Source organism: Drosophila nasuta, chromosome 3 (genome assembly GCF_023558535.2).
Source record: "Drosophila nasuta strain 15112-1781.00 chromosome 3, ASM2355853v1, whole genome shotgun sequence".
NCBI lineage: Eukaryota > Metazoa > Arthropoda > Insecta > Diptera > Drosophilidae > Drosophila > Drosophila nasuta.
This window is the reverse complement of record NC_083457.1, coordinates 53,333,301-53,345,866: the sequence shown is the minus strand read 5'-3', so window position 1 is coordinate 53,345,866 and position 12,566 is coordinate 53,333,301. Positions and strand designations below refer to the sequence as shown.

At 43.5% G+C, this 12,566-nt stretch overlaps 3 protein-coding genes across 3 annotated transcripts; 2 read left to right on the top strand and 1 right to left on the bottom strand.

The window, feature by feature from the left end:
• The first annotated feature begins 4,476 nt into the window (after window positions 1–4,476).
• LOC132788570 (islet cell autoantigen 1) lies at window positions 4,477–5,966 on the top strand. Its single transcript, XM_060796051.1, has 2 exons — window positions 4,477–5,382; window positions 5,448–5,966. The coding sequence occupies exons 1-2, from the start codon at window positions 4,540–4,542 to the stop codon at window positions 5,853–5,855; spliced, it is 1,251 nt and encodes a 416-aa protein (XP_060652034.1). The 5' UTR covers window positions 4,477–4,539; the 3' UTR covers window positions 5,856–5,966.
• LOC132788568 (dnaJ homolog subfamily C member 2) lies at window positions 5,967–9,181 on the bottom strand. Its single transcript, XM_060796050.1, has 3 exons — window positions 8,529–9,181; window positions 8,210–8,355; window positions 5,967–7,632 (listed from the first exon to the last, which is right to left on the bottom strand). Exons 1-3 carry the CDS (start codon window positions 8,774–8,776, stop codon window positions 6,095–6,097), a joined length of 1,932 nt encoding a protein of 643 aa, XP_060652033.1. The 5' UTR covers window positions 8,777–9,181; the 3' UTR covers window positions 5,967–6,094.
• A 135-nt stretch (window positions 9,182–9,316) lies between these two features.
• On the top strand, window positions 9,317–12,254 carry LOC132788567 (sphingosine kinase 1). The gene is made up of 2 exons (XM_060796049.1): window positions 9,317–10,469; window positions 10,911–12,254. The coding sequence occupies exons 1-2, from the start codon at window positions 9,541–9,543 to the stop codon at window positions 11,932–11,934; spliced, it is 1,953 nt and encodes a 650-aa protein (XP_060652032.1). The 5' UTR covers window positions 9,317–9,540; the 3' UTR covers window positions 11,935–12,254.
• The last annotated feature ends 312 nt before the right edge of the window (window positions 12,255–12,566 follow it).

Below are 12,566 nucleotides of genomic sequence, written 5' to 3'. Positions count from 1 at the left end.
GTGCGGTGGCTAGTGGCAAGGCTCTTTTGTGGGTCAATTTTGATGTACGTAGGCTCAGACTCAAACTCAGACTCAGGTGTGCAATAAGCCAATTGGGTCAAATCAGTTGCCCAGCTCATTAACAAGTATTGATATATATATACATATATGGTAAAGTGTGTTGCTTCCGCTCGACGTGCCACTTGAGGCAAGTAACTCGAAATTGAAATTTAATCAGCGACACTTGGAGAAACAATGCAAAAACAACAACAACAGCTCTGAGAATGGCGACTGCAAAAAAATGAATTGCCACTTGGACAGTTGGCCACTTGGCTGCTTTGGTTGCTTTGGCTCCGGCTGCTTGGCCTCGTCACGTGGGCATGACAGTTAACAAACCCTCCTCTAGACGACTCAATAAACTAGGCACTGGCCTATTGACAAGCCACACACACACACACTTACTAATACACTCACACACTCATCGAGGGAGCTGTGAGATTGAGATTGTGCAATGGGTGGGCATAAGAATCTGAGCCAAAGACCCAGCTGCTCTGGCCTGACAGACCTTGCCACCAAACGGTAAATGTTGTACTCAGTTGTGACTACATCATGTCTGTGTGTGTTAGTGTGTATTAGTGTGTGTTTGTGTATGAGTGTGTGGGGGGCTGCAGCTGCCGGCAGGGGCGAGCAGGCTAACATTACCATAGCCCACATATTTAAGTATCCACACACATGTGTAAGTAGACGAGATAGCTGCATTGACATGCTCTGAATACTAGCCGCTCATTGTGAATGCTGACAATACCCTGTCCTATGCGAAAACAAAGGGCATATGCAACTTTAAATAGATACTTAAAAAGTCATTATGCAAATTTAACTAAAGTAAGTCATTTTTGTGTACACAGTTGACTAATTATTAAATTATATAACAATAATAATAATAATCTTCGGTATTACACATTTACTAATAAATATATATATTAATTAATTTACTCTATGATATATTTACTAATCGATATACCATATTATCATTGGTATATTTTAATATTTTGTCGATATAAACTAAAGTAAGACATTTTTGTGTACCCAGTTGACTAATTATTAAATTATATAACAATAATAATAACAATCTTTGTTATTACACATTTACTTATATATATAAATTATGAACTGCAATTCGGAAATGGTAAATTGGAAATATTAAAAAAAATCTAAAACAAATTTTAATACGTTTTCATATATAAAATTTCACTAAATGTATGTACTTTCTAAAAAAAAACGTTATATAGTACTCAGTTCTAAAAAACTTTTTAGACAATCTTAAAAAACCTAAAAAAGCTCAATCTTAATAAAATAAATGGCACACTTTTACAATATTAAGAACTCTAAAATATTCACATTTTCAAATTATTATATTTCTTTTTTAATATATTATCTCAAAAATAAGTTATAAGTCAGATGCAAGAATGGATTTAATAATAAATAATAATAAAATGCCTTTACATTTGTTCTTATTAATTGCAAAGACCACAATTGCTGTGGTTAAATAAGTGTAATTTAAAATTTATTTCTAGACCATAATTATAAAAAAAAAAAGTAAAATTTTAAATGTAAAACACAAATAAATAAAGTTGGTACATTTCGTGGTCTTGTGCCTAATAAACTTTTCCTATGGTTATTAGTCACAACATAAATTGTATAACAAAGCGTAGAGAAATCGCATGGCGTCAAATCTTGAATGTGTAAAATTCTAATCTAGATTTTTCTATGGTATTTTTTAGTCTAAACTGCTGATTGCGGTTTTAGCTTTGCGGCACTTGCAGCAGTCGCTTGTTTGCCGCTGGCTTGAGAATGGCATTTTGATTTATTGGCTTGTTTTTGCGCTCAGTTTCGGCTGCGACTTGACTTGGGTGAATTATGCAACCCGGCTATAAAGTGCAGTCAGGCAGCCAAGCAGGCGCTATAAATTCTCGAAATGCGTTTTTTGGCTCACTGATTTTTCCCACAATTTGCAAACAATAATGGAAAACTGTTTGGCGGCTGGCTGCCTAATTAAATGGAATAGTAAGCAAAATAAATGTATAAACAAAAAGCAACAACAAATGCAAAGTTGTTGCAGGTACAAAATGCAAAAAAAAAAATTGCTGCATGCCACAAGTGGCCGGCCGGCAACGAGCGGCCGATAACCGATAACAGCGGCACAACGGCATAAACGACAAAATTGGCAGCAGCAAAAAGGCAGCCAATTAAGGCCAATTTAGTTGCAACAACGGCGGCGACAGCGGCAGTGGCAACGGCAGCGACACAAAAAATAATCAGTAGTGGAAAAACGACAACAACTCTGCATGCAAATGAGAGCAGAGCAACAACCAAAAGTAACTCGACACCAGCAACGATAACAACAACAACAACGGTGGCAAAAATTATGTATAGCCAGATATTTGTAAAATTTTCACATTTTTTTTGTTGTTGTTTTGCTTTGCGTCTTTTTTGCGGGCCGTGAGAAAAATATAATGCAAATAAAGCAAAGCTTTATGATGAGATCTTTGTATGCAAAGGAGGAAGCGAGAGCGAAAGAGAGACAGATAGACGATGACGATATGTGCTCAAAGCCACAAAAGCTGTGATATCGATAATGCAATCGAATGCAGTCGAAGCGCTCGCTTTTGATTAATGTGACCAGGCGTTGACAAGAGCAGCAACAACAAGTGTGTCAGCGTCAAGTGCAGTTGCCGACGCAGTGAAATCTTTTGTACTTGTGGTTGTTGTTGTTGTTGCCCGAGTCAATAACAATTGTTAAATGCGACTGCGCAGCCCAAGGCGGAGCGCGGCTTTGAAGCTGAAGTAAAAAAAAAAACCAACAACAGCAACAACAACAATAACAGGTCGGTAACGAGCGACGGCCTGAGATTTTTTTTATTTATAGTTTTTTTTTTGGCATGTAAAAGGCCTCGCGCTGCGCCCATTAAGCTTCAACGGAGGCCTAAAACCCGGCAAGTGCCCGTGGATGACCTTTTCATTTTAATTCCAATTCTGAATGTAGCGCTGCTATTGTTGTTGTGGTTTTTGTTGTTTTTCTTTTTTTTGGTGTGTGCTCGCAGAGCCGCATCTAATTGTTAGTGCAATCAGTTCAAAAGACTCGACTCGAGTGCTCTCAAGGAGATGGAGAAGCTTTTTGGCTTCATGCACTGTTGGTGTTAACAGACATAATCAAAAACCTAACATGAAATGAACAATCAATTTGACTAGGCAACAAACACACCCACGCAGGAGAAAAAAAAAGAAGACGCAGTGTCGTTAAAGCTGCGCTTCTTTAACCTGTTTTGGTCACACTGCAGAAGCAGCAGAAACATTTCGCACACACTTGTTCACTTTCTTCTTCAGCTTCTTCGCTGCATGTGTGTGTGAGTGTATGCGTACGCTTGTGTATGTGTGTGTGTGTGCATCCCAACAACAAGAAGCTGAAAGTAACTGTATCTCGTTGCAAGTTTAGCTTACCTGTCCAGTGAATTAGCAATATGGCCGCACAATAATATATGTCGCTTTCAATTGCAACTGCAACTTGCAATCTTTAGTCGAACTTTAGCCCAGGCTCACAAACACACACACGAACGCACACATACGTAGTATATACTGTTGTTTGATAAACACACGCGACGCGATGTGATGCGACTGCAAACCAAAAAAAAAACACTTGCACAAATATTAGTTCGTCACAAAAATAATGTCAAGAAAATGAGTGAGCGGAGTTGAGTTGCCGTTGCCGCGTTCTATGCAAAATAATGAATGTATGCGGCGCGCGGTCAAATGCAGCGCCAAACGAAAGCAACAACAAAATGCACAGCGAGCGCACTTCGTTTTGTCTGCTCAACCAGCGTTGCGCTCTTTGAAATAGTTGTTTGTGGTGAACATCGATGGACGGCACTATCGATGCATCGATATGTGAAGTTTTTAAAAATCGATTAAGCTTTCTACAAAGCTGTTATAACTTAACAGCTGTTATGCGCTGTGCTTCAGTGCAGTTAGCTTCTTTACAAACTGGTCAAGACACACTTAAGACTGAAATTCATTAAAAATTGTGAATCAAACTTACTCTATACTTCACCTTTTTTTGAGGTAAAATAGATTCTATTGCAGATTAATAACACCGAACATAACAACGACAGTTGAAAAACTGCACTCTGCAGCAGTTTAAAGGTAGTCTGTTAACTCCATCATTACTCGAAATGGCTATGTTAACTTCACGTAGCGCGCCAACGTGCTGTTAAGTTTAAGTGGATTACTTTGCTACTTTGTTGCATTGTATTTAAATAAGTAAATTGAAAAATCAGCATAGATTACAACTTGGTTATTATTAAACCTCACAAAATTTCTGCAGTTCACTATGCGCTAAATATGCTTTTATTTTCCGTTTGCTACTTCCATTTTCGGCAGTCTGGCAACACTGCATGTAACGGATTTTCGCGCCGGCGCAGAAACTTGACTTTTATCTAAGTGTTTTTTTTCTCTTCCGTTTTCACTAGTCGAAAGTTTTCTGTCAGTGAAATTGGGAACGAAAATATGTTAAAGTCGGAGGTGCAACACCAGTATTGGATCACCAAAAAGGTGGTGCAACGCAAACTGGGCAGCAAAGAGGACAAACACATCATCTCCTCGGACGCGGAGCTCGATGCCAAAATCGAGATATTCAAATCGATAAGCGACACCAGCTCGGAGCTCTGCAAAATCATTGATCAATACCAGGAACGCCTCTGCATCTTGTCGCAGGAGGAATGCGTCTTTGGGCGTTTCCTCAAGGAGGCAGGCAAGCGATCAAAGACCACAGGAGGCAGCATCACGAATGCAGGCAAAGCAATGTCCTTCGCTGGCCAGCAAAGGATGTGCGTCCGTGTGCCGTTGCTGCGCCTGCAGCACGAGGTCGATGTGTATCGCTGTCGTGCGGTGAAGGACACCGAGCTAACGCTGCAGACAATGGAGAAGGAGCGGACCGAATATCGCGCAGCCTTGGCGTGGATGAAGCACACGGCCAGCCAGGATATGGATCCGGATACGGGCAAGGGATTGGATAAGTTTCGCACGGCCCAAGCGCATGTGCGTGCTGCGAAGCACAATTTCGATGGCTACTCCTTGGACTCCATACAGAAGATTGATCTGCTGGCTGCGGCACGTTGCAACATGTATTCGCATGCTTTGGTCGCCTACTTGGCGGAGCTTAAGACATTTGCCCAGAAGACGGCGGCCACGTTTCAGAGCATTGCAAATGCGCTGGTCGCCAAACCCAAATACGATTTCTGTGTGCTCAAGGAGCTGTCGCAAAACGAAGGAGCTGCCGAAGATGCGGTGGAGGAGACGCCTGTGGCGCCCATTGAGGCAGTCGATAAAGATCAGTCCTTGTTCTTTGCGGTAGCTTGTTAAATTATATGTTTTCTATGTGGCATTTAAGTTAAATTTGTGTTTTTACTTTGCAGGAGGATTACCAAGATAAACCCGCGTCTACTACGCCCACAGCAGACACGCCCACAACGACAGCAGCTGCTCCAGCTCCAGCTGCCTGTGGCGACAATGAATCCTTGCTCATTGAGCTGTCCAAGCAGCTGGAGGAGGCGCCGCTCATTGAGGCCTCTCCGCCATCAGAAGCGACGCTCAGTAACAACAAATTCTGGGCACGCATGTTCAATCAATCAACTGCAGCGCCAACTCCAGCGCCAGCTCCAGCTCCAGTTGCCGCTCCCAACAAGTCCAATCCAAGCAAACCGAGCCAGCAAAACAGCAACAACGCTTGGCTGGAGCTGTTTGCAGATCTCGATCCCTTGGCTAATCCCCAAGCGTTCGATTTGAAGCTGAGCGGAGGAAGACGCGTCGCAGAGCAAACATAAGTTGCAGAGGTTTCCACATACATTTGATTTGTAATTATAACAATGATGGTTCTATTGGCCTACAACAACAAAAAAAAAACAAAAAGGGAAAATGAAAAACTCGTTTGGATGTAACTTTTCGCTAAACGTTCAAAACTTTGTATCTTTTTATTTAAATAAAATGTGTGTGTGTATATTGGACACAGCAGCAGCAGCTAGCTAGCTAGGACACAAGCTTCTCTCCTATCCACTCCTCATCATCATTTAACTGCCGCCTGCGCCTCCTTCTTCGAGTTGACCAACTCCACCAGCTCCTTGACGCGTCGCAAGCAATCCTTTTTACTGCGATTCGGAATGCAAGCGGCGATGCAATCCCAGCGATCGGGCGTCGTCGTTGGATACGTTTTCATTGCCTGCTCGAGCAAGGCTTGCTCCTCCTTTGTCCATGACGATTTCGAGGATACGCCATTCGTGGTTGGCGGCGCCGCAGCAACACCATTCTGCTTTGGCTCCACTTGCTGCTGCTCCTGCTGTTGTTGCTGCTGATTGTTATTGTTGTTGACTGGTGGTGCACCGTTCTGTTTGACATTCTCTTTGCTGCTCTCCGCCGGCGAATCGCCGAGCGTAATATCGTTCGTTGTCTGCACCTCCTTCTTGGACTTCTCAAAGCTCTGGAACGCCGCCTCGTTGGCCTGCGTCTTCAGCGTGCTCTTCGAGTGATCGCTGTGCTGCAAAGCCTTCGCCTTGTTGAGCACATCACGTGCAGTCACGGGAGTCGTTGCACCGCCTCCATGCTGGTTGATGAAGGTCGCGATCACATCCCAACGCTGGGCAGTGCCAGCGGGAAACAGGTTGACCGCCTTGATCAGCAGCTGCACATTCTCATTGCTCCACACATCGCCCTTTTTCACCTCCTTGACGCCCGCTGGCGTTTTGTTTGCCTGCCCATTGGTTGTCTGCTTCTTTTGCTGCGCCAGATTGAGCTCCTCCAGCTCGTCGGCAATCTTGCGCTCAGCTGTTTGCAGAGCGGCCACAAAAGATTCACGTCCCTTCGTCTCCATGGCCTTGTTAAGTGTTTGCAGTTCGGCCAACGAGAATGTTTCGCATATCTTTTCGGTGCCCTCCATGTGCTTCAGCTGATCCTTGTCGTTTTTGGCATAGTACTTGCAATCCTTGAGCTTGTCGCGCAACGTTTTGCGCTCCTTCTTGAGCAGCTTCTTCTGCTGCTCGCGCTCAATCCTTATCTGCTCGATGCGCTTCTGTTCCGCCTTCTCAGCCTTCTCTTTGGCCAGCGCCGCCTCACGCACCGCTCGGTCTGCCTCGGCTTTTTGTGCCTGAGCTGCATCCATTTTGGCACGCTTTGCGGCTGCCTTGCGATCCTTCTCCTCCTGCTTGAAGCGCTGGATGCGCTTGTCGCTGTTGTAAGCCAAATCTACGAGCGCACGAATGCGAGTCATTTCCTCCTTCTTGCGCTTGATGCGCGCTGCTTTGTTCTCCTTTTCGATCCAGCGACGCTCGTCGCGATCCTGACCCTTCTCTTTGTCCTCCTCGTCGAGGTAGCTGAATTCACGCCATGATTTAAAGTCGTACCAGAAGTTGTAGAAACGTTCGACTTCCTCGCGTTTGGCGTCTACTTCGCCAAATGGCGGCACATGTTGCTTTTCACTCCAGCGTGCGTTCAGATTGAAATACTTGTTAAATGAGTTGAAGTAGTTGTTGTCGATGTCCGACTGTGAGGGGAAGTTGTCGTCAAACTCGGGATCCACGGAATCGTAGCTGCGGCGCGTCTTCGCGGTGCCTGTGAAGCGAAAATCGAGTTTAAATTAGGCGCCATGTTAGAAAAAACTCTATCGATAACAATATATTGCAGTGCGATTAAAATGCAGTTCGATGAACGAGGCGCCAACTAGACAGAAACAATCGATTTCAATATATTTACAATTGTATGAAGTTAAATAGAATTATTTAAAAAATAAGAGATTATTAAAGAGTTCAACATTGTTCGAAAGCAATTCAAAATGAGCCATCAAATAATAACTAACGATTTCACATTACATTAATTAATTAATAGTTTCAGTTTCTAAATATTTGCTCATTGTAATTACAGTTTAAATTGTGTCCTTACTATTATTGCAAATTATGCAGTGAATAACGTTGAATGACATTGAAAGTAATTTGCAAACAAGATTTTCGTTTTGAAAAGTGTGCCAAAAATGGCAAACTTATAGTTATCGATAAATTGCAAACGGCAATTCAATACAAGGTGAAGACAATTTGCAAATTATTAGTTAACAGATCACAAATGTTAAGCATAAAGCCAAATTATGTTCTTTTAAAGTGTTTATAAATAGCATATACTTTTTTTTTTAACTTACCGAGTATTTCGTAGGCCTTTGTTATGCATGTAAAATAGTCGTCGTCGGTAATAACCTCCTCGCCTTTGGCTTTTCGCTTGTCCGGATGATGTTGCAGCACCATGCGTCTGTACGCCCGACGAATGTCATCATCACTCGCTTCATATCTATGTGTGTTCAATAAAATATCAAACAAAACCCGCGGAGCAGTTAATAAATATTTCCATGTATGTGTACTACACGTGCACACACATACATAAGCACAGAGTCATATGTGTGTGCGTGTGTGCGAATAGAACACGCGAATTCATGTGTGTGTGTGTGTGGGAAAGAAACGCACCTTAATTTTCCAAGGCCGAGCACGCTATAATGGTCTTGATCCTTCCACTCTTTGGGATCGAGGGATTTGAGGTAGCTAATATCGACATCCTCGCCAGCGCCCGCCAATTTCTCGTCGGAATCGCTGCGCTCAACGCCGCTCGCATCGCCAATTTGGCGGCGTGCATTGAAATATGCGCAGCCAACGCATTCGATTTTATGACGCGCTACCTTCAACGCTCCACACTCCAGTTGCAGACTGTTTGTCATGATGTGTGTGTATTTTATGTGAATTGGGTGCGTGTGTGTTTTAGCAAATAACTTAAATGCTGCAAATTACATAAAGCACACTTGCACTACCACGAATTTTGCGTTTAAAACCCGAAAAAAATGTGTAATTTATTCCACTTCACTACCGCATGCTAGAGCTCAGTGTGGGCAAGCGACCAAAGAGGCATAGCAAAAAATCCGATAATAGCGAAAATTCGATTTCAGCTCTTTGCAACACTGAACACTAACCACAACAATCGACAAACGAAAATCGGATTGGTGGCGCTTCCTCTTCGATAGGCTGTTCAAAACAAGAATTTCAATTGAAAAAGGTTTAATTATTTTAATTGTGCCAACTTTAAATTGACACAAAGCGAATTTTGTGTGTGTTTAAGAATGCAAGTAACAAATTAGATAGAAAATATTTTGTTTTTGAATGACTGACACTTATCGATTGACAGTACGACATACGGTAAATTAGTAATTACGGTATATTTCAAAAGCAGCCTAGAGTATTCGGTAAAAGTATTAAAAAGTTAATAGAAATGAACTTACTGATTATCTTTGTGATAAGCGCACTAAATTGAAATAAAAATGATTAAATAAATGAAACAGGTATTTTCAATATATTTATTCAAGCCACCTGGTATATTTTAACGGTCAGGACGCGGTCACACTATCCGGGGAGTACCCCTACTGCTTTTGACCAACACACCATAAAAAAGTAAATAAAAAATGCAGCTGAGCAGATTTCGCCATCAAACATGAACAAATCTCAGGAGAGGAGCAACCACAGCTCCTCCGCCAACTCCACGCCCACAATGCACAATGTGAGCGACACGTTCTACACCAGCCAGCGCAAGGGAAGCCACGTTTTCCGCGTTCGCTTGGATGCCACGGGCTTCACGCTGCAACGCGAATCGCCCAGTGGCGTGACGATAAAAGAGCAAACGGTTAAGCTATGCGACATTGTTGGCGCCCGTTGTATGCGTCTTAAGAAAACGTCGCGCAGTTTGGCTCGCTGTGCTTGCGTCAATCCCGGAACACCGGCGGCAGGCGCAGCAGGCCGTAAGGGTGCCACGCCCAGCAAATGCAGCACGGCCAGCAAGGAGGAGGATTACGGTTGCGATGGCGGCGATGCTAGCGCCTATCTGTATCTCTTTGCTTATGTGCTGAAGAAAAAGAGCTTAAGGAGCAGCTTACATCGGGAGCGCACAGTGTTGACGCTACGCTTTCGCTCCTTCGATACCTTCGAGGATAACATGCGGGAGGCGGATCGTTGGTATCGCGCACTACGCTGGCAGCTGCACAACACGCTGGAGGAGATATTTGTGGACCGCTTGGATGAGTCACGCAGGCGTCGTGCTCTGGTGCTACTGAATCCCAAGTCGGGATCGGGAAATGCGCGAGAGGTGTTCAATATGCATGTGGCGCCGGTGTTGAACGAGGCGGAAGTACCGTATGATCTGTATGTAACGAAACATTCCAATTATGCCATCGAATTTATGAGCACGCGACGTCTGGAGGATTGGTGCAGCATCATTGCCGTGGGCGGCGATGGACTCTTCCATGAGATCGTCAATGGACTGCTGCGTCGCGAAGATTGGGCCAAGGTGCTGGACAGCATAGCGCTGGGTATCATTCCATGTGGTTCGGGCAATGGCTTGGCACGCTCCATTTCCCATGGCTATAAGTGAGTGAAAGAATGCATTTGATCAGGGCTGCAAAGTGTTTCCGAACCGGTTCGGCTTTAAAATTTATAGTGAAATCAAAGTGGATAAAGATTAAAATCCTTTTAACTATTAAATCGTTAAGCTTGTACACAATTCAACACTGAACCGGTTCAGTTAAAAAGCGAACCATACCAAACGGTTCGCTTCGTAATTTGAATGTGGTTGAAACGGTTTAAAATCATCTTGAATTCGAACCCAAGATTTTCACACTTTGCAGCCCTGAACACAATCTCGCCACGCTCAGTTGTCAATGCATAAAATCGTCGTAGCAAAAAGTTCTATAATAATAATGCAAATATTTGAGCTTTCAACTCAAGACCATAAACCAAATGACGTGCTCCCCAACTGAGCTTAGGCCAATTTGACTACGTCAACACTATAACCCATCTTCTTGATTGCAGTGAACCCTACTTTAGCAACCCGGTGCTGGGAGCTGCGCTGACCGTCATCAGTGGCCGCAGCTCACCGATGGATATGGTGCGAGTGCAGCTGAAGGAGCGTGTGATGTATTCATTCCTATCGATTGGCTGGGGACTCATCTCGGATGTGGACATTGAGAGCGAATGCATACGCATGTTTGGCTATCAACGCTTCACCATCTGGACGCTGTATCGTCTGGCCAATTTGAGGACGTACAATGGCAAGATTAGCTATCTGCTGGCGGACCAAGGGGCTTCATCATCGACATCACAGGCAGCCACAGAGCAATCGCAGCAGCTGGAGGAGTTGCGCAAACTGCAGTCGAGTCGCAGCTGCAATATGCATATCGATAAGCTGGCCAGCGACAGCTATGCGAGACGTTCCATTGAGTATTTGCCGCAGGAGTTCGAGGATGTCATCTCGCTGGAGACGTCGATCAATCAATCGTTTCGTTCGCGTTGCGACAGCTGGCTGTCGGGTGGCTCCCGACGCAGCTGCTATTATTCCATATCAGAGAGTGTCTATCACAGTCTGGCCGATGAGAGTGAGTTTGCCCAGCAATCGACGGCGGCCACAGCTGCGGGTTTGGAGCACTTTGGACCAAGCAGCAGTCTGCCAGCGTTGGACGAACCGTTGCCTCAGTCAGCGGGCTGGCAGGTGGAGGAGGGCGAGTTTGTGATGATGCATGCGGTGTATCAGTCGCATCTGGGCATCGATTGCCATTTTGCGCCCAAGTCGCAGCTGCACGATGGCATCATTTATTTGGTTTTAATACGCGGCGGCATCAGACGACCGCATCTGCTGAGCTTCCTGTACAACATGAGTACGGGCAATCATCTGCCGGAGAAGAACAACGAGTATGTGAAGGTGCTGCCGGTGCGTGCCTTTCGTCTGGAGCCACACGACAATCATGGCATCATCACTGTGGATGGCGAACGCATTGAGTTCGGTCCGTTGCAGGCGGAAATTATGCCGGGCATTGCCCGTGTCATGATACCCAAGTAATGAGGCATTACCTGAGCTGAGCTGAGCGATTAACATTAATTGGCGCAATAACAAATCTCAACAAAACACAACGAGCAATAATTAATCTCCATTGGGAATCTCAAGCATTTTTTGTACACACATTTGTAGTTAATAGACAAATTCCGTTGTTAGGTTTGTCGGTATCAGAAGTATCTGTAAAACAAATTATATATACATATATGTGGTAGCATATTTTTTTTTATTATTATTTCAAAATATTTTGTAATCTTCTTGTTAACATTTTTAAATACTATACCAGTTATTAATAAAATACAAAAGATATATGTGCTAGCTAGTTATACAAACTGTAATTGCCAATGTTTGTTTGTGATGGGAAAGATTGGGAAATTGTTTAGTCAGCTCAATTTTTTGTTGTGGAAAATTTATGCAATCACTCCATTTAATGGCTTTAACCTTTGATTTATGTGAAAACTAATTATTTTCTATTCTTCTCATTGATATTTAAAAGTTTAATAAGCAAAAATTATGTAGTATACTGATTTTTAAAAGTTCCCCCGTTTCAAGTAAATTTAAATCCCAAAACGGTTACTTTTCAAATTTCAAGCTAAACAGCTGTTTTTTATTGCCAAACAACAACCCTGGTTGAGTCT